General features: G+C 41.1%; 1 protein-coding gene across 5 annotated transcripts in view; it reads left to right on the top strand.

The window, feature by feature from the left end:
- Nucleotides 1-26,456, top strand: part of DOCK5 (dedicator of cytokinesis 5) — an 89,756-nt gene that overhangs the window by 42,210 nt on the left and 21,090 nt on the right. For all 5 annotated transcript variants that reach the window (XM_085208461.1, XM_085208460.1, XM_085208458.1 and 2 more), the window contains 33 exons: nucleotides 298-446; nucleotides 1,310-1,445; nucleotides 1,591-1,748; nucleotides 2,419-2,500; nucleotides 2,794-2,923; nucleotides 3,662-3,734; nucleotides 5,196-5,338; nucleotides 5,745-5,870; nucleotides 6,433-6,557; nucleotides 6,919-7,017; nucleotides 7,156-7,228; nucleotides 8,026-8,129; nucleotides 8,800-8,992; nucleotides 9,536-9,633; nucleotides 10,024-10,113; nucleotides 10,270-10,370; nucleotides 12,569-12,703; nucleotides 13,067-13,178; nucleotides 14,270-14,340; nucleotides 15,241-15,347; nucleotides 15,781-15,917; nucleotides 16,596-16,691; nucleotides 17,585-17,683; nucleotides 20,179-20,273; nucleotides 20,759-20,837; nucleotides 21,376-21,476; nucleotides 21,587-21,645; nucleotides 22,162-22,316; nucleotides 23,722-23,807; nucleotides 24,437-24,593; nucleotides 25,246-25,286; nucleotides 25,398-25,488; nucleotides 26,100-26,219. In XM_085208461.1, coding sequence (XP_085064587.1) covers nucleotides 298-446; nucleotides 1,310-1,445; nucleotides 1,591-1,748; nucleotides 2,419-2,500; nucleotides 2,794-2,923; nucleotides 3,662-3,734; nucleotides 5,196-5,338; nucleotides 5,745-5,870; nucleotides 6,433-6,557; nucleotides 6,919-7,017; nucleotides 7,156-7,228; nucleotides 8,026-8,129; nucleotides 8,800-8,992; nucleotides 9,536-9,633; nucleotides 10,024-10,113; nucleotides 10,270-10,370; nucleotides 12,569-12,703; nucleotides 13,067-13,178; nucleotides 14,270-14,340; nucleotides 15,241-15,347; nucleotides 15,781-15,917; nucleotides 16,596-16,691; nucleotides 17,585-17,683; nucleotides 20,179-20,273; nucleotides 20,759-20,837; nucleotides 21,376-21,476; nucleotides 21,587-21,645; nucleotides 22,162-22,316; nucleotides 23,722-23,807; nucleotides 24,437-24,593; nucleotides 25,246-25,286; nucleotides 25,398-25,488; nucleotides 26,100-26,219 — 3,621 coding nt within the window. The remainder of the gene's footprint in view (nucleotides 1-297; nucleotides 447-1,309; nucleotides 1,446-1,590; nucleotides 1,749-2,418; nucleotides 2,501-2,793; nucleotides 2,924-3,661; nucleotides 3,735-5,195; nucleotides 5,339-5,744; nucleotides 5,871-6,432; nucleotides 6,558-6,918; nucleotides 7,018-7,155; nucleotides 7,229-8,025; nucleotides 8,130-8,799; nucleotides 8,993-9,535; nucleotides 9,634-10,023; nucleotides 10,114-10,269; nucleotides 10,371-12,568; nucleotides 12,704-13,066; nucleotides 13,179-14,269; nucleotides 14,341-15,240; nucleotides 15,348-15,780; nucleotides 15,918-16,595; nucleotides 16,692-17,584; nucleotides 17,684-20,178; nucleotides 20,274-20,758; nucleotides 20,838-21,375; nucleotides 21,477-21,586; nucleotides 21,646-22,161; nucleotides 22,317-23,721; nucleotides 23,808-24,436; nucleotides 24,594-25,245; nucleotides 25,287-25,397; nucleotides 25,489-26,099; nucleotides 26,220-26,456) is intronic.

The raw sequence follows: 26,456 nt of genomic DNA, 5'->3' as shown, positions 1-26,456 counted from the left end.
TTAATATATAAATAGGTGAAACAAATGGGAGGCGTGCATAAAAAATGTTAGGCTATGCCACACTTTCTGAGAGTGACAGACCCCAAATCTTGAGGCACTTAAACCTTGGCAGTGCAAAGTGCTGGAGAGTTGTCCCCATGATTTAATCTTCTTGTGTCATATGATGCCTTTTGCTCAGATATTTTTAATTAAATGCAACTTGTACGGTGGATTCAGATGAGTACATTTCAGGAAGTTATCTGAGGTTGTAGTTTTCGGGTTCTTATTAGCTTGAAATGGTCTCTTTTCTTCCTGTAGGATAACAAAACAACACAGTTTCGTCATGTCCAACAGTTAACTTACAGCCTGATAGAGTGGAGATCACAGATACTATCTGGGACTCTTCCCAAAGATGAGCTGGCTGAACTCAAGAAGAAAGTTACTGCTAAAATTGACTATGGCAACAGGTAAACTCCAAACTACATCCAGAGGGCGGGGGGGGGTCCCAGATCCCACTGCAGGTTGTGGAACTGTGTTATGAGGATGGATGTAAGTGGCTATTAATACAAAACGGTGTAAAAAAGCACACAAGAACAACACTGAATCAGGCTGTATGTTTTGCCTTGGAAAGGAGGTGATTGCAGCTTTCTGTTCCCATCAGAACGTGACTAATCTGACAGGTGGGCATGTGGCAGTTGGCTCTTCATATGCCAGCATTCTCTTTAGATTTGGCAGCAAAGCTTACCTGTCTTAATTCTGCAGAAATGCTGGCACATGATTGCCAGCATAGTTTGTGCCCAGCTGACTGGAGCTGGGATTTGGATGCTGGTTGTGAACTGAACTGCTTTATCAGCAACTGAGTAATACAGTCCTATAGGCCATCAAAACCACATCTTTCATTGGTTTATACAGAATAGGGATTGTCTCCAATACTCATTTATCTACCTGTCAGACTTGATTCAGGTCAAATAAGTCAATTAAGAAGAAAGCTTATGGCAAAGAATAGTAATTAGCCACAACCCGTGAGCTTCATAGAAATACCTACCTTTTTATATTAAATACATGTAAGTGAGAACAAGATGTCATCTTAGCATAAAGTTACAAGGCTAATTATTTTTCCCTTTAATGGGAAAACTGGGTAGTGAGGGATGAGGAAGCTCTGTTTCTGAGTGGGAAAACCATTAATGTGATTATTAGAAGGAATAGAATCAATGAATATTGGCTGCCTTGTGCAGCCCACAGCTTGATCTGTCATTTGTGCTCCCTCAGTCACCTTTGCTTCTTACACACTGTGTTGCTGCTTTTGTCCTCTGATTCGCATGCTACTCAGGATCCTGGGTTTGGACCTGGTTGTACGAGATGACAATGGGAACATCTTGGACCCAGATGAAACCAGCACAATCTCTCTTTTCAAGGCCCATGAAACTGCATCCAAAAGGATTGATGAAAGAATCCAGGAAGAAAAGGTACATCTCTTGCTGCTCTTTACCCTCCTCGCAGAACTAGTACCTGCTGTGTTTGGACATTCCTCTTAGGGATATTGTGCTACTTTGGCAGCAGAACTAAAATGTCTTATGTTGTTTTTAATGGGAGTACTGTTCTTCTTTGCAGTCCCTGCAACAGAATTTGGAACTCCGAGGGCAGCCAATATTTAACACAACACACACATACAGCCTCTATGTAAACTTCAAGAATTTTGTCTGTAATATTGGAGAAGATGCAGAGCTCTTAATGAGCCTCTATGACCCTGACCTCTCCAAATTCATCAGGTAGGGTGTTGGGGTTCTTTGTATATACACGAGCAATTTAGTCGTTCTGAAGAAGCCAGTGCAAGTTAGAAAGCAAGAGTCAGCAGAGAAGTGTTTTCAGTTCTGTTGGTTGCTGTTCCAGTAGTGATTTGAAAGGGGGTTATTTAACTTCAGCTAAGAAGTGAAGATCATGAGCACTTGCACTCTGCTTCTTAAAGCTGGGTGTTTCTATGATACAGTAGGCAAATCCCAGACTGTGTCTTTTATGGTCTTTAATTTCCCTGTTGTTTTCACTGTTTTGAGGGATTTGATTCATTGCTTCTCTTTTAATGAAGTATACACAGATTGTTTTCTGTCAAATTAGTGCAAGTTCACACTTTTAAAGCTGGCTATCTTGTACCAGTCAGGGAGGATACAAGGTATAAGGAGGCGTTTAGGTGTCAGGCACCATCTGTCTCTATCACTGAAGTTATCAGGTGTGGAGATGCAGTCAGTTACAAGAGGAAATAACTGAGAGTAGCCATTCCCCCTGTGCTTGGCTTCTGCCTTCAGTGGAACGAGCCTCTAGAGAATCATGTTGGCATAGCATATTTTGGCAGAGCTTTTCAAACACTCCGAAAAGATCAAACTACTCTCGGATAATTGGAATGTTAGATGTTGATTTTTGCTTTTTTTTTTGCTTCATTTGCAGTGAAAATTACCTTGTTCGTTGGGGCAGTAATGGGATGCCTAAGGAAATTGAGAAGCTAAATAACCTTCAAGCAGTCTTTACTGTAAGTTGTATTTACATCCTGGAGATTCTTCCCCATGCTGCAGAAATTGGAGTTTGGGATTCTTTCCCCTTCTTGCCCCTCTGCTTCTAGTGGAAGTGGCAATTTAGGTTGGTTTTATGGGCACTTAAGATCTCATGGGCAGCCTCAGAGGAATGCTCCTGAGAAGTGTTTTTTTAAGAGTAGATTTCCTTTTAAATGCGTACAGTCTAACAAAGCAAAAAGCCTTTTGCTCTGTCCTCTTCTCCCCCATTTATAAAGCAGATTGATGTAACTTTTTTTTAAATAACTTCCAGGATTTAAGCAGTTCGGATTTGATCAGGCCGAAAATCAGCTTGGTGTGTCAGATTGTGAGAGTGGGGCATATGGAGCTGAAAGATGGGAAGAAACACACGTGTGGACTCCGGAGACCCTTTGGTGTGGCAGGTATGGCAAATTCAGATACAGGAGAGAAGAGCATGGTCCAGTGGTTGGGAGGGTGAATTAGGAAACATAGGCTGTATGCCAGCAAACCTGCTAACTCTTTCGTGTCAGCATCTCTTGAGGACTGAGAATATGATGCTGAGCTGTTTGATACTCCTTTGAGATCTTTCAGTCTTCACATACATGAAGGTGACACGCTGTCAGTGCTTGCTTTTTTGGTTTGTCTCCATCAAAATAGATAACACACTGCTGTCAGTACAGTGGACTTTTCAGATCTTGGAAAAAGAGGGATTTGCTCCCCCCAACTAATAGGATAAAGATGGATTTTTTCAAAGGAGCTTTGGTGAATGAGACATCCAATTCCTGTTCAGTTGCTGTGATCGCTTGTGAAGAGGCTTGCTTGAGATCTGTGGGGAAAACAATTTCAAAGCAATCAGCATTTGAAACCTAAACGTTTGGAGAGGTTTTTTTTGTCTTGAAATGCCTGAATCCCAGCTGTGGTTGTTTGTTTTTTTTTTTTATCATAGAGAATATTCACATTCACTCCATGTGCTGACTTAAGCATCAATAAAAATATGCTTGTTAAAAAGTTAAAACGATGAGAGTGGCCTTCTGCATTGCTGTCATGAGTGGTCTTGGACCAAAACAAGCAGCAATTGTTTCCATTCTGATAGGGAGAGCTCTCTCTGTATTCTCTTTAGCCACTTGGCAGAACTGTGTGTTGGGTTTGTGTTGTTTCAGTGATGGACATAACAGATATCATACATGGGAAGGTGGACGATGAGGAAAAGCAACATTTTATTCCATTTCAGCAGTAAGTATTATACGTGGAGTTCATCACATATCCGGCTCTTTTAAGGCACTTGTCCTTCAGAGAAGGACAAATTTGTATGGGAGCCTGGCAGCCGACCAAGGTCTCTACAAATAGATTAGCTAATGGCTGTAGTCAGCTTTTTGAAGGAAAAGATTTTTGTCAGTCCTCTGATGCTTTTGTTCCCCTGAATTTACACGTCTATACAGTAAGTTTCTTAGGGAGTCTTAGCAGTGCTGCTGGAGTTGGTAGATATTCATATCATATGAAGGAGGAAAGGAGCAGAGAGCAAAATAATGTGGGTCTAGGGGATGTGACCTTAAAAACTGTCATGGAAGTGAGGCAAGATTTTGAGGAGCACCTGAGCAGGCAAGGAGCATTGCTCCTTGTCAGCATTGTGTGGTTCCCTGGGCACTGCCAGCCTGTAGCTTTTCAGGGTGAGTCAGAGAAGAGTTAAGAAAGAGATTTCTCCCTCTTCCTGGAAAAGAAATTCAAGCCCCACTGCGGTGTGAATTTCTGTAATGCTAGAACTTGTGTGTGTTCTGCCTGCTCTGCCATTGCTCACTTTCTCAGCACATTACAGTAATTAGAATGGAGCTTGTTTGGGTAGACTCAGCTTATTACTGTCCTAAATATAGTGATCCATTTGGTGTAGCTTATGTTGTTGCGAGGTATTTTCAGGAGAGGTTGTTGTATGTCTCTACCATTTTAGCACCTGCAAGACTGCAAAAAAGGATGTATTTTAATTTGCAGAATAGCACGAGTCTTCTTTTTCTTTTTTTTTTTTTTTACCCTGTTTTTCTTTCGTTATAATCAGATTGAGTTTAGACCCAAATCTGGTCATCTCTGCAGGGGGGGGGAGTCTGTGGGGATGTTTATATGCTTTAGTTCATTACTGATGGTGTGGGAACAGGAGTGTAATCTGGTTCCAGATCCAGGCTCACCAGATGTGTTTGCTAGGGACAGGTTCAACACTCCTGTGGTGTCATTAGTCGTGTTAATTTAAGGCTGGTTAATGAACGTAATCTCCTGGGGACAGCTCTGAGGCACAGCTGAAGACAGAGCTCAGTTCATCTAATGGGAGCAAAAGACCCCGCCTGCTGAGCTGTGTTCCTGTGCGGTTCCCCATAGCCATAGCTGCTCTAGAAGGCAGTCTGTGGATGGAAAAAGGAACAAAGTAGAACTGGCTGCCTTTGTGGTTTTCCTGAAGGCTGCTGGTTCAGCATGGTACAAATGTATTCACAGAGCTTTTAACTAGGCACAAGTTACTGATCCTAATCCTAGACTAGCACTGATGAGAGTTCAGATGGTTTTTTTCAGGAGGGTTTAGGCAGGTGAAGAAAAAATCTTAATTTAGAAGTGATTACACTACTTGGAAAACAGTTAGCTGTTGGCCAGCCCTTGTCACGCAGAGTACATGCTTGATGTTAGTTTATCTACTTCCCAGTCTGTTGTTCTTCTCAGGATTGCCATGGAAACATACATCAGACAGCGACAGCTAATTATGTCCCCGCTGATAACTTCCCATGTGATTGGAGAAAATGAGCCCCTCACTTCTGTCTTCAACAAAGTCATCGCTGCAAAGGAAGTGAACCATAAAGGGCAAGGTACAGCAGTCAGGCGGGACGTGAGAAGCTGGTGTGGGGAGAGGTTCCTCTTGCTTACAGAGGAAAGTAAATGGCTCATGAAAGTCCAGAGATCGATGTTTAATGGACTTTGCTATCTTCACCAAGCTAAGCCAATGGTCTTTGTACTAATGGCTGTCACCCCAGCACTTTGGGAGCTAGAGAGATTAAAAATAGGATCTGTTCTTACTTGAGTGAAAATACACCCTCCTTTTCTAGCTGATGCTTGCAACTTATGTCATTTTATTTTGTTTTATCAATTGTGGCATAAAATATTTTTAAGTGAACACAACTGACTGCATATTCCAGGTACTTTGTACCTGGGTTCTCCTGCTCTTGTATGTCTGGTTTTTACCCCTGTAAGCAAATGTTACCCTTCTTTTTTTAGGTCTTTGGGTCTCCCTGAAGCTGCTTCCTGGTGACCTGGCACAGGTTCAGAAGGATTTTTCCCACCTTGTAGACAGATCCACTGCTGTGGCTCGCAAAATGGGATTTCCTGAGATAATTCTTCCTGGTAGGTCCCATATTCTTCCATTCTTCTGTGGAGTAAAAGAGACATGTGAAATTCTGGAGTTTCTGCCATGAACAGGTTTATATCAAAGATAGCTTAAAACCAATTTGTTTTTACTTTTCTTGATATTTCAAGGTGATGCCCAGGTGGTTTTTTTTTGGTGAAAATGCTTTTTTTGAGAAATACTGAAAAATGATAGCATCAGTACACCTTGGAGGAAAATCTCTCTTTAGTTGAAAGGATAATTTTGTTGCTTACAGTTCTGACCCTGCTTTGCTTTGTCCATTCGGAACTGCTTTAGACCTGTACAGCTCACTGCATTTAAAAAGATGTTGCATAAAAAGAAGTCTCTGAAAATAAAAAGAGAGTGGTACGTTGTAAAAACTTTTCTACAGTTGGAAATGAAGATGAAATGGTGTGATGTTGGGTGCCATGAATTAGCTGCTATCAATAGCTGTGAAGAGGAAAAGGATGATGTCTTACCCTATGATGTTAAATATTAACTGGGGAACTTCTATGACTCTCCATACAATAAAAAGAGCTCATTGAGTGCTGTGGATTTTAGGTGATGTTCGAAATGATATCTATGTCACCCTGATACAAGGAGAGTTTGACAAAGGGAAGAAGAAGACTCCTAAGAATGTGGAAGTCACCATGTCTGTCCATGATGAAGATGGCAATCTCCAAGAGGTATGATGGCCTTTGCAGAGGAGAACAAAGCTGCTCATTTGGATAGGTGGTAGCTCTGGTGCATAGGATCTTTTTCATTCTTCAACTTGTATGCAAGCGCTGCATGATAATGAACAAGAGAGATTAGAGGAGATCTCAATGAGTACATTTGAAGTCACTAATTTTCTACGTTACTATCAAGTGTGAGGAAAAAATGAAGTGACACAGTTCCCTTGATTGGAAAGCATAGATTTTGAGCAACCCTGCAAGCTCTATGCTTTGAAAACTTTCAACCTCAAATACCTTCTGTCTTCCATTCTAAACCTCACCTTTTCTTTTTCCCCCTCCCCTTATTTTTTTTTTTTTTTTTCTTTCCCCAAAGAAAGCTATCCATCCTGGTGCTGGTTACGAAGGTGTCTCTGAGTATAAGTCTGTTGTTTATTATCAAGTCAAGCAACCATACTGGTATGAAACTGTAAAGGTAAGAGTGCATAATTTATAATCTTGTTTCTTTGCGTAGAAAAAAGACCTAATTTAAAATCAGCTAATTAAAATTATATAAAACTAATCTAAAACCATAATGTCCTGTAAATTGATGATGATGTCCCATCATTTGTAGGTATCCATTGCAATAGAGGAAGTCAGTCGTTGCCATTTAAGATTCACTTTCCGTCATCGATCATCACAGGAATGTAAGTATTCAAAGAGAAGCCCAACAGAACACTGCACTCTTCCTACTCCATTGAGATTTTTGAGTTTCTACAGTGCTGTACCAGTTTGCATTCTGCTTGTTTCCAACGTTGGGATGTCATTGGAAGCAAAGACAAGTAACTGAAGCTTTTTATAGCCTTAATAAAAGGTTCAGTGCTGGTTTTGTTCAAAAACTGGAGTTAAGTAGGGAGCAGAGTGTTAGCCCCCTTGGATGTCTTCTGTCTGTGCTTCTCTGTGTATAACTGTGCTTTTAATTTCTTTTGAGCCCTTCACACAATTCAGTCCAGTTCAGTCTAGTGATCTTACAGCAGGTTTTCTGATTACACTGGTGAAAGGCAAATAAGAAATTTAAAGCCAAAACTTCAGCAGACTTCTTCAGAACCACGTGAAACAGGATCAGTAAAGTCAAACTGATCTCTTGGAAGAAATCTTTTAAGGCAGTTGAGAACTGCAGTGACATGCTTCTGCGTCCGTAGTCGCATGTAAATTTGTAAAATCCCAACCAAAATCTGTGTGCACAATTGTGTTTGTCCATCCAGCAAAAAACTAGCCACCGAAATTGCGTGGAGAAGGAAGATTCAGAGAGGAAGTTTTTGTGTGTAATTGCAGATATCAGCTAAGTGCCTGAGATGAGCTCTTTCTGCTGTGGATCATGAAGCATTCTACCTCCAACACGTTATCTTGTGATGGTGCTAAATAAAGATGCTGCATGAATTATGAGCAGTATGGACATAATTAGGATAATTCCTAATAAATTTTTTTTTCTTTCTACTTATAGCTAGGGATAAGTCTGAGAGAGCTTTTGGCATGGGCTTTGTGAAACTGATGAATGCAGATGGAACAACACTACAGGATGGCAAACACAACTTGATTATTTATAAGGTAGCTCTGGATCTGCAGTCCTCACTTTGGTGTAACTAATGAAAGTATCTCTTTTGACTGCCTTCATTTTTTCCAAGCAATGTAAACACTGCTGTATCATTGTGAAAATGTTAAGTAATTTCTTTCAGGATGATGGCAGAGTAGCCTGTTTTGGTAAGTTACCATCAGCACAGCTTTAAGATTTCTGACTTGGTGGGCACAAATCTAGTACATACTAGTGTGTGTCTGTACAGTCCTTTTCCTCTCACATTATTCACCTGGACAACAAACAGCAAACAGGCCTGGTGAACACCTCATTTAGAAGATCAGTGTGTGACAAGGAGGGAGATATGGTACCTTTCATCACAGTAAGAGGAAGAAGCTAATGCATTGCTGTAGAAAGCCACAGTGGGATGGGGTGGGTTGAACTCCTACGTTGTGTGGCTTTATTCACTCTCTCAAAGAGCTGAGTTCATCGGCAGTATGCAGGCAACTTCTATTCCTTAAAGTTAGAAGTCCAAACAATGCAAGTAAATGATTATAGACATGAAAATGTGTTGAAAGCCTTCTGTGGCCATCCCTGTGTTTAAGTGTTTGTGTGGATAATGTATCTGCAGATGAGAACTGCAAGAGTTCAGAGAAGTGCTCAGTGTGTGAGATAACGCTCTTTGTTCTTGTGGTCAACCAACAGGGTGATAACAAGAAAATGGAAGATGCAAAATGCTATTTAACTCTTCCTTATACAAAAGTGGAAATGGAGGAGAAGGAGACCCCCTCAGGGAAAAGTCTGCACCATCTAGCCAACTTTACACCCAGTAAAGACAGTACAAAAGACAGCTTCCAGATTGCCACTTTAATCTGCTCTACCAAACTCACCCAGAATGGTAGGTCTTGTTTTAGCATCCCAGTGGTATCATGCCGTGTATTTGAATTTAAAAGGGCAATTTCTTTCTGCAGATGTCTATGGCATTTGTGGCACATGTGAGCATACTGCTTTAACTTTAATCTTGCTGCTTCATCAATGACAGCCCAGTCCCAGCATTGTTGGCATCAGTATTGCCCTTATTTGCTTTAGAGTTCCTGCTCTTAAGCAAACACAGAGCAGAGCACAAGAAAAATCATGTACTCTTATAAATGTCCTGGTTTGAGGTGTCTTCTCCTGAGTGAATGAGAATCCTGCAGAATTGTCTACTGAATGCTTTATGCTATCAAAATACATCAAGGTTTTCCATTAATAGCAAAGCTGACTTTCTTGCCAAGACAAAAGAGCCACCTCAAGGTAATTTTCTGCACAACACAGTGTGACTTTTCCTTGTAAGCTGATTCTAAAAATAACCTCTAGTACTTACTCTGTACTATTCTACAGCCATTAAGTCAGCTGTGTTGTTGTAATCTGTTTCTAATTGCTGATGTTCTGTCCTTGCTAGTTGACCTGCTGGGTTTGTTGAACTGGCGTTCCAACTCTCAGAACATTGCCCACAACCTGAGGAAGTTGATGGAGGTGGAAGGAGGAGAAATTGTAAAGGTATACATAGAGATTTGAATCTCCTTGTTGTGCAAATACTTTGAAGGTTTATCATTGTGTTGTACCCAGAAGCTCCCTGTATGGGCTAGGGATAGCTGTTGTTCTAGCTGCAGAGTAATGGCTGGTTAAAAAGGCAATAGAGCAGAAATGAAGTGGGGACAATCAGAGCTGATAAGAAAAGATCCTCACTCTTACAACTGAGAATAGGATGATCATCACGAGCAGCATGTGAATGAACATACAGCTAAGATTCTTTTAAAAATGGTCTTTTGTGTATGACTTTTGCAGTTCAACTGAGCTAGGCTGGAAGGGAACCATGATCCAAAAGAACAGACTTCTGTGCAGTGCTCCAGTCCTCCTTTCTGACACTTTTGCTATTCATTCCTCTAGTTTTTGCAAGACACTCTTGATGCACTTTTCAACATAATGATGGAAATGTCAGAAAATGAAACGTATGACTTCCTTGTGTTTGATGCACTGGTGAGTGAGTTTTTGCATCAATATTATTAGAAAAAGAAATCAACAAAAATTAGGACCCAGCAGAACCAATGACATGATTGGAGACTAAGTTGTGTTGCAGTTAGTTGAAGATTGTGCATCTGTGTATCATCTCTCTCCTCTTAATTTTTTTTGCAGGTATTTATTATTTCTTTGATCGGAGACATAAAGTTCCAGCATTTCAACCCTGTACTTGAAACTTACATTTACAAACACTTCAGTGCAACTCTCGCATACGTGTGAGTATTGGTGACCACAGACCTACAGAGTGACCTCCAGACAGCATCTCTCTGATTCTGATAGTGAATTAAACTAATGTGGTCAAAACAGCTTAGGCCCCAGATGATTGTTTTTTGTCCTATTCTTCTCTGCTTCCAGGAAAGAAAAAAACTCTGCAGTTAGCTTTTTTACTTTGTTAAAAGTTTCCATTGTCAGAATTCTTTTCTGCAAGGACAAGATGCTGCTGGCATGGCAAATGCTGCATTAAGGGCATGTGATTCAGACTCTCTTTTGACCTGTAGTACTCACACTTTATTTTTATTTTGTGCACGTGTGTGTGTGTGTGTGTTACAAAAGGGTCTTTGTGCTTATCAGCCTGCTTTCCTATCAAAAACAGGCTTATTGCAGTCTGTCTGTATGGGAGCTGTCATTGTAAGTCACTGCAGGGGCTGGGGAAATTGATCAAGGAGGATAAATTCATTAAAAGTCTGATCTAATAGGTATTGCTGCTGCTGGAACTATTTTGCCTTGCTGGTATCCACCCAGGTCCTTCAAAGTACTTTGAGCAGAAGGAAGTTTGACATACTCTATGTGGCTGCAGTCTTTGTAGTATGTTTGAATGGTGTTATGGGGAGCAGAAGCAGAACCGTGCATGGCTGACGTTGTGGTTGATGGTAGCAGAACTAAAATGAAGTTTGCTCCCACCCGTCTGCCAACAGCAGGCAGGTTGTGGTGGCCACAGACTTCAGAGAAGGGCCAGATGTCGTGGGGGGGGGGGGGTTTACACACACAGGTTATGCTCTACATATCAAAACTCTCAAGTAGGTGTTTTATTTAGAACAAATTTGCAGTTCTTCACATTCAGAAATGCAGTTGAGGACGATGGGAGTAATTTTGTTTTCCTGTAGCAGTTGCATTTTTGAACTTCAAAGCAGTTTAAAGAATTCAGCTCACAATCGTTAGTCTTACTTCATCAAGGAAGGAAAAAGCTGAGCCAGAATTTATTTACTTGGAGGTGAAGACTTCTAGTCCTGTTGGGCAGCCCAGTGACTTTGTGTGCTTAAAGAGAGGTATTGGTTGAAGTGCCTATTGTGGATTATGTGCCCAGGGATATGCAGGAAATTGGAGGAGGACAGGAGCAACATCCAGGTCTCTTGACTCTGCAGCTCCCCTTGCTTTGGAGCCCCTGAGCCCAGTGGTGATTACCTTCATGGTAAGAGGGAGCTCAAGTTTTAAAACTCTGGCCAGTAGAGGCAAAAAACCAAACTCCTTTTCCCCTCTAGAAATCCCTTCTTTTTAACAGTAAGTGTTAATTCCCAGCCCTCGGTGTGAAGCCTCTGGCTGGAAATATGATACAGCAAAGCTCTGAGGTTCCCTCCTCCTGGATTGCTTTCTTCTTCCTGGTCCTGGCTGCACTCACTGTGTGCAGATGATTTCCTTTTCTGCTTCCCTGTAGCCTGACGAAAATTTCCTGGAGGAAAATTCTTCATTCTTCTTTCTCTTTACTATAAATAAACTTCTTTGTCTGATTAATGGACATGCTGCATCTTAGCTTTGATGTTCCCTAGTCTTGCTTTCCAGCTTAGCCTGACAGTGTGATACTTGCATAATGCCAAGTGGGCTGTGATATTATGTGGTGTCCTTTGTGTGCTCCATGTGCCAGAATTTGACAAAGCAGGGAATTGGAAGCTGGTAGTGTGGAAGCAGAGCAAGTGCAAAAGCTGTCATATACTTATCTATTGCTCTCACATCACTTGGAGTGCTGGGAGTTGTTTAATGAAGAGGATTTTGGTTGAAGGACAGTAAGATTCCCATCCTTTAATTCAAGAGAGACTGGATAGTGAATACTTGTAAGTGTCATGCAACTGTAAGGTTGCTTGAGAAGCACTTTGAGTTCTGCGTAGTAGAAAGCTGACACATGCAGAAGGTGTCAGTCCACTTTAAAATGGGTTTTCCAAATCCCTGATTCCTTTGTTTTAGGGAATAAGAAAAACGCAACTAGGATTTGTAGGTAGATGTGGCAGCCGTGGTTCATCCATGGAGCTGGTCGTAAAAACATGGCACCCAAGGAAGCCTAAAGCTTCAGAAGAAAATAAACTGTAAAGAATAACTTCTGCTTTCAGACAATTAGATGTAGGTCCTCTCTGGAATAAGGAAGCTGAACATGCACAGAAATTGAATTCTGTCTTTATTTATTCCCCTTGTTGGTTTTCCAAAGGAAACTCACTAAAGTGCTGAACTGTTATGTGGGAAATGCTGATGACTCCAGCAAGACAGAACTGCTGTTTGCTGCTCTGAAAGCCTTGAAATACCTCTTCCGATTCATCGTTCAGTCGAGAATATTGTACCTGAGGTGAGCTTTGTCATCTTCAATGTGCCTCTTTATGGAAGTCAGTGCTTCCAGTCAGTATCACTGGAGAGAATATCTTCAGCTTTGTTGAAACTCGTTTTAAGACAGAAATGAGCGACTTGATTCTTGGAACCCAAGTGGATTTTGAGGCATTGGCAGCTAGAGAAATGCAGCTTTTCTGTTACAGGTTTCATCAGGAAATTACTCCCATAGTAACTGCAGAATCCCAAATGCCATTTTTGCACTCATTTCTTTGTAGAAGATATAACTGTAAGATATTCTTCCAAACTATAAAATATTTCAGCTGCTGTGACTCTGTTAGCCTAGATTTACGTGTGTAACTATATCCCTTTCTGTTTTTTATAGGTTTTATGGGAAAAGTGAAGATGGTGATGAATTTAATGATGCAATACGCAAGCTGTTCTTCTCCTTCAATGTCCTCATGGACCGTCCTTTAGAGGAGGCTGTCAAGATTAAGGTATGCATAATTTGCAGGAAGAGCTAATACCTTTTATTACATCAACTGATACATTTGGGGGAAGGCAGAAAAAGGGTCAAGCTTTGAGGTGCATCATCCCACTCAGATGAGTCACACCAGAGTCTTCAGAATGTCTGTTGCAGTGCTGAATGCAAAAGGAAAAAAGCGTTTAAACCATAAAGTTTATCAAATAAAGATGTGAGCTTCTTGCTGAAAACCCTACAGCAACTGCTAGGATGAAAGCTAGCAACCAACTAAGATGTAACATAGCATGGCATGAAAGACTCTTCAACCACTAGTGCCAAGTGATGGTGATGCAAATGTTATACCACATATACCACAAAAATGAACATAATGCTAGAAATGAAAGTACTGAAAAAGCAGATGGTTCCTAAATGTATCTTAGGTTGTATACTTGCTTGTTTTTATGGCCTGGACTGGATTATGTACCTTGTGTTTGGGCTCCAAGGAGGAGCAGAGCAACCATGCAGTAAGCCTGGCTAAATTGGTAAAGTGAGTCCTCTAAATGGTTTATTTCAGTTCTTCTAACCATATGTCCTTCTCTGCTTAAAGGAAAGATTGATTCTAGACTTTGAATGAGTATTTGGGTCATTTGAAGTCCAGCTTTGATTTTATGATAAGTGGAGTTCCTGCTGGCAGCAGCCATGGAGCATCCATCACCCAGAGGCCGTTAGTTACGGTTGCACCCAGGTGCTTGGATGCTATAGAATCTGTAAAAGCCATTGTGGGAACTATTTAACATATTCCTCTGTATGTGGACATGCTGAAGGAGCTTAATCCTGGAACTGCAGGATGTTTGCAAAAAAAAAACCAACCAACTTGGCTCCGAATCCTTCCTCCTTCACTTTTTCCACTCTGTGCTGCAGTTGTGTAGTTGCTGGAGGCTTTTTGGACGCATCGATTTGATCTCAAGCCAGGTCTTTGCAGGTGTCTGCTTATTTGCTCTTGACAGAACTAGATTTGCCACGTGAGCCATGGCCATTGCAGTTGAGGCTTTACACCCTTTCAGAATGAACTACCCAATCTCACTCAGTTTCCATGTGTGCTTTATGTCTCTCTTTTTCTTCCAGGGTGCAGCTTTAAAGTATTTGCCAAGCATCATAAACGATGTCAAACTAGTCTTTGACCCTGTTCAACTCAGGTAACCATATGAAGTTTGTCCTCCAAACTCAACTCATCTGCTGGGGAAAAAAATGGGAAACTTTCCTAAAAACAGCTGCTCTGATTATGGTGTGCTCATGCATGTAGTGCATGATTTCATAGGAAACTCCTTCCAGGGCTCTGGAGGAACTCAGATTACTTCAAAGCAGTCTATGCCATTCAACTGCTTTTTCTTAGGAGCTTTGAGAATTTGTTCTAATCCAAAATCTAAGGACTGGAGAGCCATGTATGGAAATATGCAAGTTTCCAATTCTTAATGATTGCTTCTGAAGCAGACTGAAATGTGTGACATAACCTTGGTCAGAAAACAGAACTTGTACTATTTCAAGAAATTCATGACACTGTGGACTTCTATTCTTTGGCATTCGTAGCTTTACCAGGAACCTCCCTTTCATGCTTCCTTGTTCTGACACAGATAATTTGCTCTCAACAGCAGACAGACAGCAAATGTACATAGAATTTAATTTAATGGAGTCTAAGATTAACATGAGTCATCATTCGTGATGAAAGGGGCATCTGGAAGGATGGGCCATTGTGCCTAGCAGTGTCTCAGGCTTCAGCAGTGCAAAATTCTGGTTTCATTTTATGTGAGACTATGATTATTTTACCCTGGCAATGGGGGATGTACATTACTTCCTATTTATAAGCTTTTATGGCATGTCTATTGCAGACTTTATTTTAAGAGCCTTTTGCCTGCAGTTTTTGGGTACTGTTCAGTTCTACTGATTGCTAAGTTTGTAGAAAATAAGTTAATAAGAAAATAACAATTTAACACAGGGACAAAACTCCTTGACTTGCCCAGGTGCAGGGCAGTGTAAGTGTGGATGGAGACACACTGGGTGAAAATGCTGATCTGTTTGCTTTGTGGTTTGCATGTTAGCAACCTCTTCGGCAACTTCATCCAAAGTATTCCTGACAACCAGTTGGTTCGACAGAAGCTGAACTGCATGACCAAGATTGTTGAAAGTGATCTGTTTAAGCAGCCTGGTGAGTAGTGAATGGAGGTCAGTGGTTTCTTTGTGGAGCTGTGCACCTTTGCAAACAAAAACATCTTTTACATTTTTGCATTTAAATCAATCATCAGCAGTAATCCGCAATTAAATCCATCTGCAGAAATATTTTTTGCCTTAGTGGCTCCAGAACTTGAAACTTTTTGTTGTTCAGTGTTTATGCAATGTTAACTATGGTGGGATCCTGATGGATTTAAATCCCTGTTGGTTTAAAAATCAAGGAAGAGTGTGACCTGTTTGGTGTAACACATACCATTATGAATTACTTGTCTCTCTTAGTCTGTCAGAGTGGATTAAAGTGTGTATTTTGGTGTCAGAGCTAAAGTTAAGAGCAGAAAGCTGCAGTGTGTTACTTGTTTACATGGACTTCTGAAGAACCAACAAGATATGGTGCTGTGTTTCATTTTCAGAATGCAGAGATGCTCTTCTCCCTCTGTTGATTGACCAGCTGAGCGGCCAGTTGGATGACAACTCAAACAAGCCCGACCACGAGGCCAGCTCACAGCTACTGAGCAGCATTCTGGAAGTGCTGGATAGGAAAGATGTGGTGAGCATGAACTCTCAAGGGTGCAAATTAAGGTTAATTCTTTCTTTTCCCCAGCTCCTCAAAAAAAGCCCAACCAAAACAGATGTTTACAGAAATTTTATTGTGTTGCTCTGTATTTTTTTCAATCTCTTCACACAAAGTAGCTGTGTCCAAAAAGATGTCATGCAGAGATTGAATTGGTGGTTATTGCTGTGTACAAAGAAAAGTGCTTTCCTTCCTGGGAACCAAAATGCAGTTCTCAGTTACTTTGGTGGCTTGGTGGATTATTATGGAACCACTGATTTGAGTATTTGGTTTCTCACTGAAATAGAGACAACAGTCATTCAGTTGGGGGAATACAGTTATGCACCCCATGACTCATGGAAATTAATTCTAAGTTGCTTTGAAAAGAGTAATTTGAAATGAAGAATTGTTCAAGGGACAAATGTCAAATAAAATTGTTCAGTTCAGCTGTGCTGGGATGAGCCAGGATGAAGCTGGAACAGATGAATTGTGCTGTTAGCTCTTCTCTAAGTCTGTACCAACAGTACTCAAATCAGCTGTTGCGTAGTAAGTCGTCATCTTTGCATCCTCAGGTAGCAATTAAGCACTGCTGGGGCAGTCCTCCCACGTCAGGGAGCTCTCTGTAGAACAGTATATGTAGAAAATAGTCTGATTTTCCTTTTTGAACATCCCCAGGGGCCCACAGCCAAGCACATCCAGCAGATCATGGAACGCCTGCTGAGGAGAATAAACCGCACGGTGATAGGAATGAGCAGACAATCTCCACACATTGTGAGAGCCCTTTCCTTCCTTCGTTTACTTCATTCCCATCTGTAATATTGGAATTTATTCTCCTGGGAGGTTTCGGTGTCAAGAGTGGTTTGTGAAATCATCACTTCCTGCAGCGCTTCTGTACCACTCCAACATGGCTTCTGCTTGCTGTCTGTGGATGGGCATTGGGATTCAAATCGTTCCATTCCAGCAGCAGATCAGCTGAGTCACAGTTGGCTGTGATTCTGAGTTCCTTTGGGCTACCATGTACAGAGAATTTGGTTTCAGCCCGTTTTCTAACACACGAGGAATCTCTGCTCAGAAGAAAATGCTCTTTTGCCACCTTTGCTAAAAAGGACTAAATGCTGAAGGATTTGGCATCTCTAAATGGGAATTGTGAACACTGTGTTGCATCTTAAAAGTGTAGGAAGGCTTTATGTCCTGATTTGCACTGTGTATAAGAGTGCAGAAAGATGGAAAGATTAAGGGCAAGCATAGATAGCCATTTCATTGGTTTAACAACAAGGTCAGGTTGTTGCTATTGCCAGCATGTCAGCCATGGGAATTATAGATGGATATGATCAACTAAAAATGTAGTGATTCATTTATATATGTACACACACACATACATAAATATTCATTCTGATGTTTAGAGGATATGTTTTTCTTGCAAACTGTGATCCCTGGGTGAAAAAGAAAGCTGTACTCTGACTTCATTCTTGAAAATGAGGAATTGAACTGGTATGAGGGAGAAGAGAAAGCAGCCAGACACGCAGTGCCAGGACGGACCTATATGTGCAGGATTAAGCCTAGTGATATTTGATTGGGTGGAACCCTGCAGCCACGTGCTGCACTTTGAGCTTTGGGGCTTAATACAGAAAAATAATCAAATGTTTTTGTTTTTTATATTCTAGGGTATTTTTGTGGCCTGCATGACAGCCATCCTGAGGCAGATGGATGACCACCATTACAACCATTACATCAATACTTTCAAAACCAGGCAGGACATTATTGTAAGTCAGCTTGGCTAAGGGATTAGCTTAGTCCATAAAGAATTATTTTCTCCTTCTGAAAGGTCATTTCAAGTTACTGTATTCGGTTTAGAGTGATGAGAATGCATTCATCAGCAATGACTTCTGTGTTCCTAGAGCTGCAACCAGTGGGGATATTTTCACATCACCCCTGCTGGCAGGGGCAGTTGGGTATGGGTATGGGTATGGATGTTGCTGAGACTCAAGCCTGAGATATTAGCATTCGTAGCATTGATAAAAACATGATTAATAACTTTCAAGTCCTTGCAAGTAAAAGGAACCAAAGGAGTGAATGAAGATGCTCTCACTGTGTGTATGTCTTTTTGATTGTTTCTTTATCTACTTCTTTCTAGTCCATCCCACCTCCCAGCTTAATTAAGAGATTAGAAAGCTTTCAAGTGCATCTAAAGGAAAGAGAAGACAGCAATTTTGAAAATGTATCTGCATTAATTTCTGAAAACAAGGAGGACTTCTATTAATGAAGTCCTATGGGATAAAGGCTAAAACCCTAAAACTGAATTCTAATTTAAACCAGAATGCTTTGTCTTGCTTTAGTGGCTGGCAGTGGAAGTAGTTCTCTCCCTGTTAAAAGCTGTGTACAATTCATCTTCTCAGAGACTTTCAGTATAAAACCAGGGGACACATCAGGCTTTGATTCTGGGGGGGAGTTTTGGTTTTTGAGGACCTTAGAACCAACTGTTCTGACCAGACTTGTCAGCAAATGGCTCTAGGAAAAGTCAGAACCGAAAGCAGGATTTATTCAAGTCTCCATAGCACAACACGTCTTTGTGCTCCTAGTTTTGCAGCTTAAGGTGCTTGCTTATTGAAATATTGCCTGGGAAGGAGCCAGGAGTTGTGTTCTTCCTGTAAAAGATACATCAAAACTCACACAAAAAGGCCTGTAATTCATTTTGGATGGGAAGGTGATCCTTTGGTTCCCTATGCAGCTGGAATTGCTTGCAATCTGTAGAGCAACGTAGCCACCTACAGGACACACACATTTCTGTCACTTCTGCACCCACAGGCTGACAGTCAATAGGGAGCATTCAGCATCTAGTTCTAGAGCTGCATATAATATGTTATGCAGATATATTTTATGAAGGGTTCATTAGAAAACAGAATTCAAGGTGCATCTTGTTTTGCCCTGTTAGCTCTGCATCTTCTGCCTGAAATGAAGTATTTCTTGTATGTTTCTGTGTTTATGTACAGCTTCTGCACAGGGGCATATCAGGAGAGTGAATTTATGGAATTATTAAAGCTGCCTGAATATAATTTAAAGAAATATTGATCCAAAATACCAGCTTATAATTCCTGAATCTCAGAATCTACAGAAGCAAGTCTCCATTTGTGACGATGTACGAGTTGTTAATGCCAATACAAAGTTGCTTTATTTTTGGTATTGCAATAATTGTTTTTCTTGCTTTCTGTTGCTTACTGTTGGTTTTTACATGCTCTGGTTCTTTTCAACCCTGGCGTAGCATCATGACTTGGTTGGTTTAACACAAATAAGTTAATTCATATCCTCAAGGTATCCTCAGTCAAGCTTTGATTTAATAACGCCTGGAGGGTTTTCACTGAGGCAGCACCAAATGCCCATTTCTCTCATCACATCCAAATTGCTTGCCAATTCTACAGAGCAAGCTGTTCAACCTCACAGAATAATTTTTTTTTGGGTGCTGTTCTTTGCAAGGTAGTGATTTCTTGTGTGACCTTTGTGTCCCTCTATTTTTGAATGCTGATCTGCTGTCTTTGCAGAAGACAGCATCTATTTAAATTCCCACAGTTAGCATTTTTGTCTGTAGAGACCACAATACAGAGAGATCAATATTATTGATATATATATCTCCTTTCACTCATCTTGTCTTTCTCCTTTTTTCTTATCCTTGCCTTAGCACACCTGAAGTCCTTGACAACTTTGTTGGGGGCAGATTGACACTTGTGCAGAGTGCATCTTTTCTATGATAATATTCTAAACCATGCATCTGAAGCTCTGTTAATTACCTCTTTGTAACAGCATTTCTAAAATAAGACTTACGTGGTTGGAAAACAAATAAAATGTTCTTAAACATAAAGGTTTCCATCTTCATAGAAGGTACTGTGTAGGGCTGCTATGCTGTTGTTATTCAGGCTTCTGGATACAAGTGCTCAAACGTTGGTTTTGCTTTTCAGTCCATCTTGTGCACCAGAATTCATTACAGCATGGCTTAATTTGGAACAGTAAAGGTAGATTTAATTAAACAGGAATAATTCCGTAGAACCTGATCTCCTTCTGCAATTGAATGGATGAGATGTCAGAAATAATTTAGTTATTGGAATATATTCCTGCAGTAAGAGATCCTTCTTAGGAAGTTCAGTGTACTGATAGGTAATCAATGCAGTAGTTAATCTCTGCAGTTGCAAATGCTTACATTTCCCTATACTTTTGTGCAAATAAAAAGACTTCTCATTTCAACCTGTGCTTTTTATTTTACCAACAGGACTTCCTGATGGAAACATTCATTATGTTTAAGGATTTGATTGGAAAAAATGTCTATGCATCTGACTGGATGGTGATGAATATGATGCAGAGCAGGTATGTAGTTGCTGCTATTTTAAGTCTGGTTTGGAGTCATCTTGCTTCTGAAAGGAGGGTGGTTCCCATGGTCACAGATTCATTGTGCTGGCCTGCAAATCCAGATTGATTTCTGTCCTGTGATACAAAGTTTGTCATAGGGGTGGAGGAGGACTTGGAGGTGACAAGTTATTTGAATGTATCAGTGGTGAGGGTAGGCTGAGCTCAGGAGGAGCTACCATCCTGAACAGCACTGCATTCTCAAACAGACTGAGCCAAAATATGTTTTGTTTCTTCATCTGCCTCCAGTTGAGGTTAGAAACAGAGGAATAGCTTCTCCTCAGTGTCTCTTTACTGCAAAAGAAGTTCTTCCCAAATCTCATTTGGAGACGTGCTCTTTTCAATTGAGCTTACCTTTAGGAGACATGTAAACCCAGAATGCAGCATTACTGTTTTTTTTTTTTTCCCTAAAGTCACCTTTTTTCTGATATTTTTACCTCTTTCAGGGTTTTCCTTCGGGCAGTGAACCAGTTTACCTCTGTGCTCAACCGCTTCTTCCTGGATCAAACAAATTTTGAACTCCAGGTAACAGTTCCATTGTTTCTCAATTTTCTTTTGGACATCAGTGTTTCCTGAGGGGCATGGAGAGCAAGAAATCCCACTGCTGCCAGTGGAAAATGTCTGTAGAGTCAACTGAGTGCACTGCATTCTGAATTACAGAGCAGTGGTTAGTGCAGCAGTGAGCACAAACCAATGCAACTGCTATAGGATTTATAAGGTCAAGTTGGGTGGTCGGTTGGCTAAAGCTGAATTGTGCTTGACTGGTTAAAATACTATGGGATGTAACTTACTGTCACTTCTTTAGGCTGGAAAGTCCAAGGTAAAAGGATTGGTCGATTTTAAGTTGCTATATGGGGTCCTTGGGGTCTCTTTCAACCCAAGCCATTCTATGATTCTGTGTTGGCCAAGACAGACTCATCTGTGCTACTGCACTTATTTGTTGGTAACCTTCCTCGTTAACTGGACTGTGAGACCCACAGCATTTGGACCTGTATATCTCTGTTGTTTTGTTTGCTGCTTTTCCTTTGCCTTCTCCTATTTTGGATTTGTTTCTGTTCCACAGCTCTGGAATAACTATTTCCATTTGGCAGTGGCCTTTCTCACTCATGAGTCCCTCCAGCTGGAGACCTTCTCACAAGCCAAGCGCAGCAAAATTATCAAGAAGTGAGTTTACACTTAAAAAGTTGCCAGACCTTTTTATTTTTAAGGAACATCAGCTTTGCAGAGGTGACTTCAATAAACAGGCCTTCTTCATCTTCTTCTGCTTCTTCTAGGTATGGGGACATGAGGAAAGAAATTGGCTTCAAAATAAGGGATATGTGGTATAATCTGGGTGAGTTCCATCTAAGGAATTATCTTTATTCAAGCTGCTAAGCTGGATTTCTAATAGCTTATTTCTTCATATAAGCTTTTTGTATTTAATGTGGGGAAATACATTTAAGTCCAACTGTTCAAAAGGACAAAGTTTATTTTCCTTTTTCACTGAATAACCTTCAAAAGTGATCCTTTTTCGTGTCTGCTGATGAGATGATCTTTAAGATATTCCTTACAAAGGAAGTTCTACCATCGTATGAATGCCAAGAGGAGAATTTTCCAGGGAGCCCTTGTGATACGCATTATTCATGCAATTCAGTTCTATTCTCTTTCTTTGGACTGTTTTTGAGTGTTGGAGCTGCAGCACATGAATGACAAAATATTACTAACAAAAACGCCTTCTAATCTAAATGTCAGTGTTTCATGGTATTTATTTTATTGGACTAATGCGTTTGCACATTTGAATATCCATGTATCACATGACTTCAAGCAACCATGTTCCATTAGGATGTATCTGACATCACCTTTCTTGCAGGTCCCCACAAAATAAAGTTTATTCCAGCAATGGTAGGGCCAATCCTGGAGGTAACTTTGGTCCCAGAGCCTGAGCTACGGAAAGCTACCATTCCCATCTTCTTTGATATGATGCAGTGCGAGTACAACTTCAGTGGGAACAGAAACTTTCATATGGTAAGGGAGCCCCATATGTTAAGGGCAAATGTTCTGCAGTGTGCACTGGGCAAGAAGGAGAAGAGAATATTTGAACAAAACCCAACAAACCAGAAGAAAACAAACCTACCAAAAACACAAACCAAAAAACAAACCACCAAATACACAAACATTGTGCTCAACACTTTTGAAGTAATTATTAAATGGTTTTACCTTGCATGTCTTTAATAATTAATAAACTCCTCTGTTCTGGTATCTTTCTGTATTTGCAGATGGGAAGGGTTGTGAGTGCAGTTTCTCTCATTATGAAATGGAGAACAGTCACACAGGGTACAGACACAATTTGCTTGAGGCTGTGCAAGTCAAAGGACAGAGCAGGGAACGGGACCTGTTCTCTGAGTTCCAACCCTATGCTAATTTCTCTGGAAGTTCCCTTTCATTGCTACTGAGAAAGCACCAGACAGAAAGGAAGAAAATGAGGGTCTTCTCTTTAGCCCTAAAGTTAACTTTTCTCTGCAGTTTCAAAGGTCTTTTTCTTCCATTTTTCCTCTGGGAATATCAGACCTTAACATCTCAGCTGGCAGACAGGGGACCCTCTAGTTATGCTGCAGGCAGACTTCTCCCTGGAGATGGATAGGAGGCATCCATCCAAGAGGCAGCCACCTTGGCATTTCAGATTGTTGTCAGATGTGATGTGCATCTCCCTAAGCACCATACTCTGTCCAGTTCAGACCCCAGCTTCACTGCGTGTATTGGGATCTTTCTTCCCTTGAGGTCATCAGTGTTTGGCATGGTTGGCCCTGGGGTCTCAGGGGTTTTTGGAAACTGGTTATTTGGCATGGATTTTCTGTTCCAGCAGTATATGTAAAATTTATGATATTCTTCATGTTTTGGAACAGGAATGTTTTATACCTCAGTAACTGAATTATAGCTAAAGCTATGTACTTGACTTGCTTGTGTGTAACAGAGCGTATCTTCATGGCTTGTTCTTGTTGCATAAGAAGTTGCTTCAATTAGCAGTCCCAGCTTTTATGTTGATCAGAGGGTGATGACTGGCCCTTAACTGGTGGTAGTAGAGCAGTTTCTTTAGGGTGAGTGAATCATCATTCTCATTTGTAGCTGGTCATTAAAGTTACTTTTCCTTCCTAGCAAAACTGAACTGCTGATCGATGGGGGAGAAGGGAAGGCACTACCCAGAGCATCACTTTCCAGTGTTTGTGGGATGAGAAAGGGAGAACTTGTATCTCCTTGCTCGATCCTTGTCTTGACTTCTTACCATTTTTGTTCTGGTTAACAGTGAAAGCATTCTCTAGCTTGGCTTGTAAGACCAGTGCCTGATGGTAGTTCAGAAGCACCAGCCACAAGCATTACTCATCATGCCTTATGGAGCTGCTGGCCACTTAACAGGTTTTTTTTGCCTTTTCAGTTTGAAAACGAGTTAATAACCAGACTGGATCAGGAAGTCGAGGGCGGCCGAGGGGATGAACAGTACAAGATTTTGCTGGAGAAACTGTAAGTTTTATAGTGAAGATGGAGGCTCTTTGTTTACAGTGTAGCTGGCTATTTTTCTAAAGCAAAGAAACAGAAACCCTAATGTAATCAGTGGCTCAGAGTCCAGTTGGAAGCCTGTAACTAGTGGTGTCCCCAGGGGTTGGTGCTGGCTTGGATCTCTATCAGCATCCACATCAACGACCTGCATGAAGGGATGGAGTCCACCCTCAGCAGGTTTGCTGATGATGCAAAGTTGGGAAGAGTGACTGACACACCACGAAGCTGTGCTGCCATTCAGCAAGACCAGAGAGTTGGGCAGAGACAAACCTGCTGAGGTTCAGGATGAGCAAGTGTAGAGTCTTACCTGGGGAGGAATAACTTTATCAGTGCAGGTTAGGGGCCGAGCTGCTGGAGAGGAACTCATGGGGAAAAGGGCCTGGGTGTCCTAGTGGACAACAGGTTGACCTCCTTGTGGCCAAGAAGGCCAGTGGCACCCTGGGGAGCATCTTGGGAGCAGCAGGCTCAGAGCTAACCCAGTCAGAGCCTTAGAGCACCAAGAGTAGGGCTTGACAAGACAAGCTTTGACCTGTCCAGTTTGGACATCTGACCTGGATATGTTGCCTTTCATCTCATTGGATTTTTGTCTACAGCCTCCTGGAGCACTGTCGGAAGCATAAATATCTGTCTGCTTCCGGAGAAAAGTTTGCTTGGCTGGTCAGCAGCTTGCTGGAGAACCTGCTGGACTACAGAACAATCATGCATGATGAAAGCAAGGAGAACCGCATGAGCTGCACTGTCAATGTGCTGGTATGGGGAAGGCTGGGTTTGGATGTGGGTGCTGCTTTAGTGACCTGGCTTTTGTGTTCTGGTCCTGGGGTGGATTGAGTGCTGCAGTATGAATTTGGTGACCTCAGTTTGCCATGCAAAGTAATTCACTGGAAAAGTAATTTCTTTGTTGATCTCCAGGAAGAAAACCATCAAGCAAGAGGGCATTAAAATAATTTTTTTAGGATTTTAAATAATATTCTCTGTTTCTTTTTGGTAATTGTGGGTCCAAATCAGGCTACCATCTATTGGCAGCTATAAAACATAGGTATATAATCCAAAAGCAAATAATGTGTCTGAGCCTCGCTTACATGGTAACCTGAGGCCCTGAAGTATGTGCAGGAAAAATGGCTAGCTGATAGTCTGGGAGATGTGAACTTAATTCCCTGCTCCACTGCAAAGATTAACTGTGAACCTTTGGACAAACTGCTTTCTCTTTTTCCCTTAGCCCTTTTTGTAGCCCCGTCTTATGTCAGGGGGGTGATTTGAAGCATATATACCTCTTAGTGGGCAAAGTGATAGCAAACATCTTTGAAATCTGAGATTGATCCTCAGGTTACTTGTCTAGCAATGATTATGCAGATCCATGGTGGTTTACATCTATTGGACTATTTCTTTCTGTACTTTTTGGCAGAATTTTTACAAAGAGAAGAAACGAGAGGACATTTATATCAGGTAGGCTGACTCCTTCCATAGACCTGGACGGAAGCCTTTACTTCCCTCATTTTTCATCACACTTAAAAGCAGTCCATCCCATAAGGTAACAATTGCTTTTCATTCATGCAGATATCTGTATAAACTCCGGGATCTGCACACAGACTGTGAGAACTTCACTGAGGCCGCATACACCCTCCTCCTGCATGCAGAGCTGCTCCAGGTAATGCACTGAAGGCAGTTTTAGTTTCCTTTATCAGAGGGTAAGTCTTAAAGGAAGTGCATACAGAATAAAGAATTCACTTTTTTTTTTTCCTTCTTCTATTTGTTCTTAAAGAGGCTTTGCATAAGTTAGGCTCCACTGGTCGCTAAGGAGCTTCCTAATGTTGCAAATTACATAGCAGCTAAATGCAAAAATATTATTAGCATCCATCTATTACATGCATTTGGTGAACAGTAAACTGTAGAGAACTGGGTGGAAATACCCATGTCAAGGTACTGCTTCTTCCACTTCTTTGTGAACAGTGTAAGTGCATTAGCATGTCATTGCAATCTGGATTTAAGTCAGCTTCAGTTAATTTATGGAGGGCATGAAGTAAAAGAGCACACAAGTTCATTTAGTGTCTCAGTGTAAGACCTTAAGCCACAATCTCACACTTTTTGCAGATATATTGGAACTTAACATCATTGCAGAACTTTCTTGCCCTCTCTTAGCATTGATGCCTGGTTTGTCTCGAGTGCATCCATGCAGTAGGTTAGTGTGTCCAATGTAAAGATTTATTCATCTGCATATATTCCAGTTCTTTCAGCTTTGCCTCTTTTCCTCTCTGCTAGTGGTCTGAGAAGCCGTGTGTCCCTCATCTGCTGCAGAGGGACAGCTACTACGTCTACTCACAACAGGAACTGAAGGAGAAGCTCTACCAAGAAATTATCTCCTTCTTCGACAGGGGCAAGGTGAGTTTCTGTGGTGTTCTTGGGGTTCACTGGTACTTAGATTGGTGAAAATAGCTGCCAGAAGTTGTTTTTAAGGGGAATAATGAGCTGTGATGATTAAGGCCTGACTTTTAAACAAACCAGGCTTTAGCATGAGCAGGGCACCTGTTTGTATTTGACATGTTTCAGTCCTGTTTCCTTGTTAGTTGAAGATCTGTAAGATTAGTCCTATTCTCAATACAGTCTAGATAGGAAAAT

This window comes from Meleagris gallopavo, chromosome 24 (assembly GCF_905368555.1).
Source record: "Meleagris gallopavo chromosome 24, MGAL_WU_HG_1.1, whole genome shotgun sequence".
Lineage (NCBI taxonomy): Eukaryota > Metazoa > Chordata > Aves > Galliformes > Phasianidae > Meleagris > Meleagris gallopavo.
Note: the sequence above shows the minus strand (reverse complement) of the source record. Positions and strands in the feature narration are given on the sequence as shown.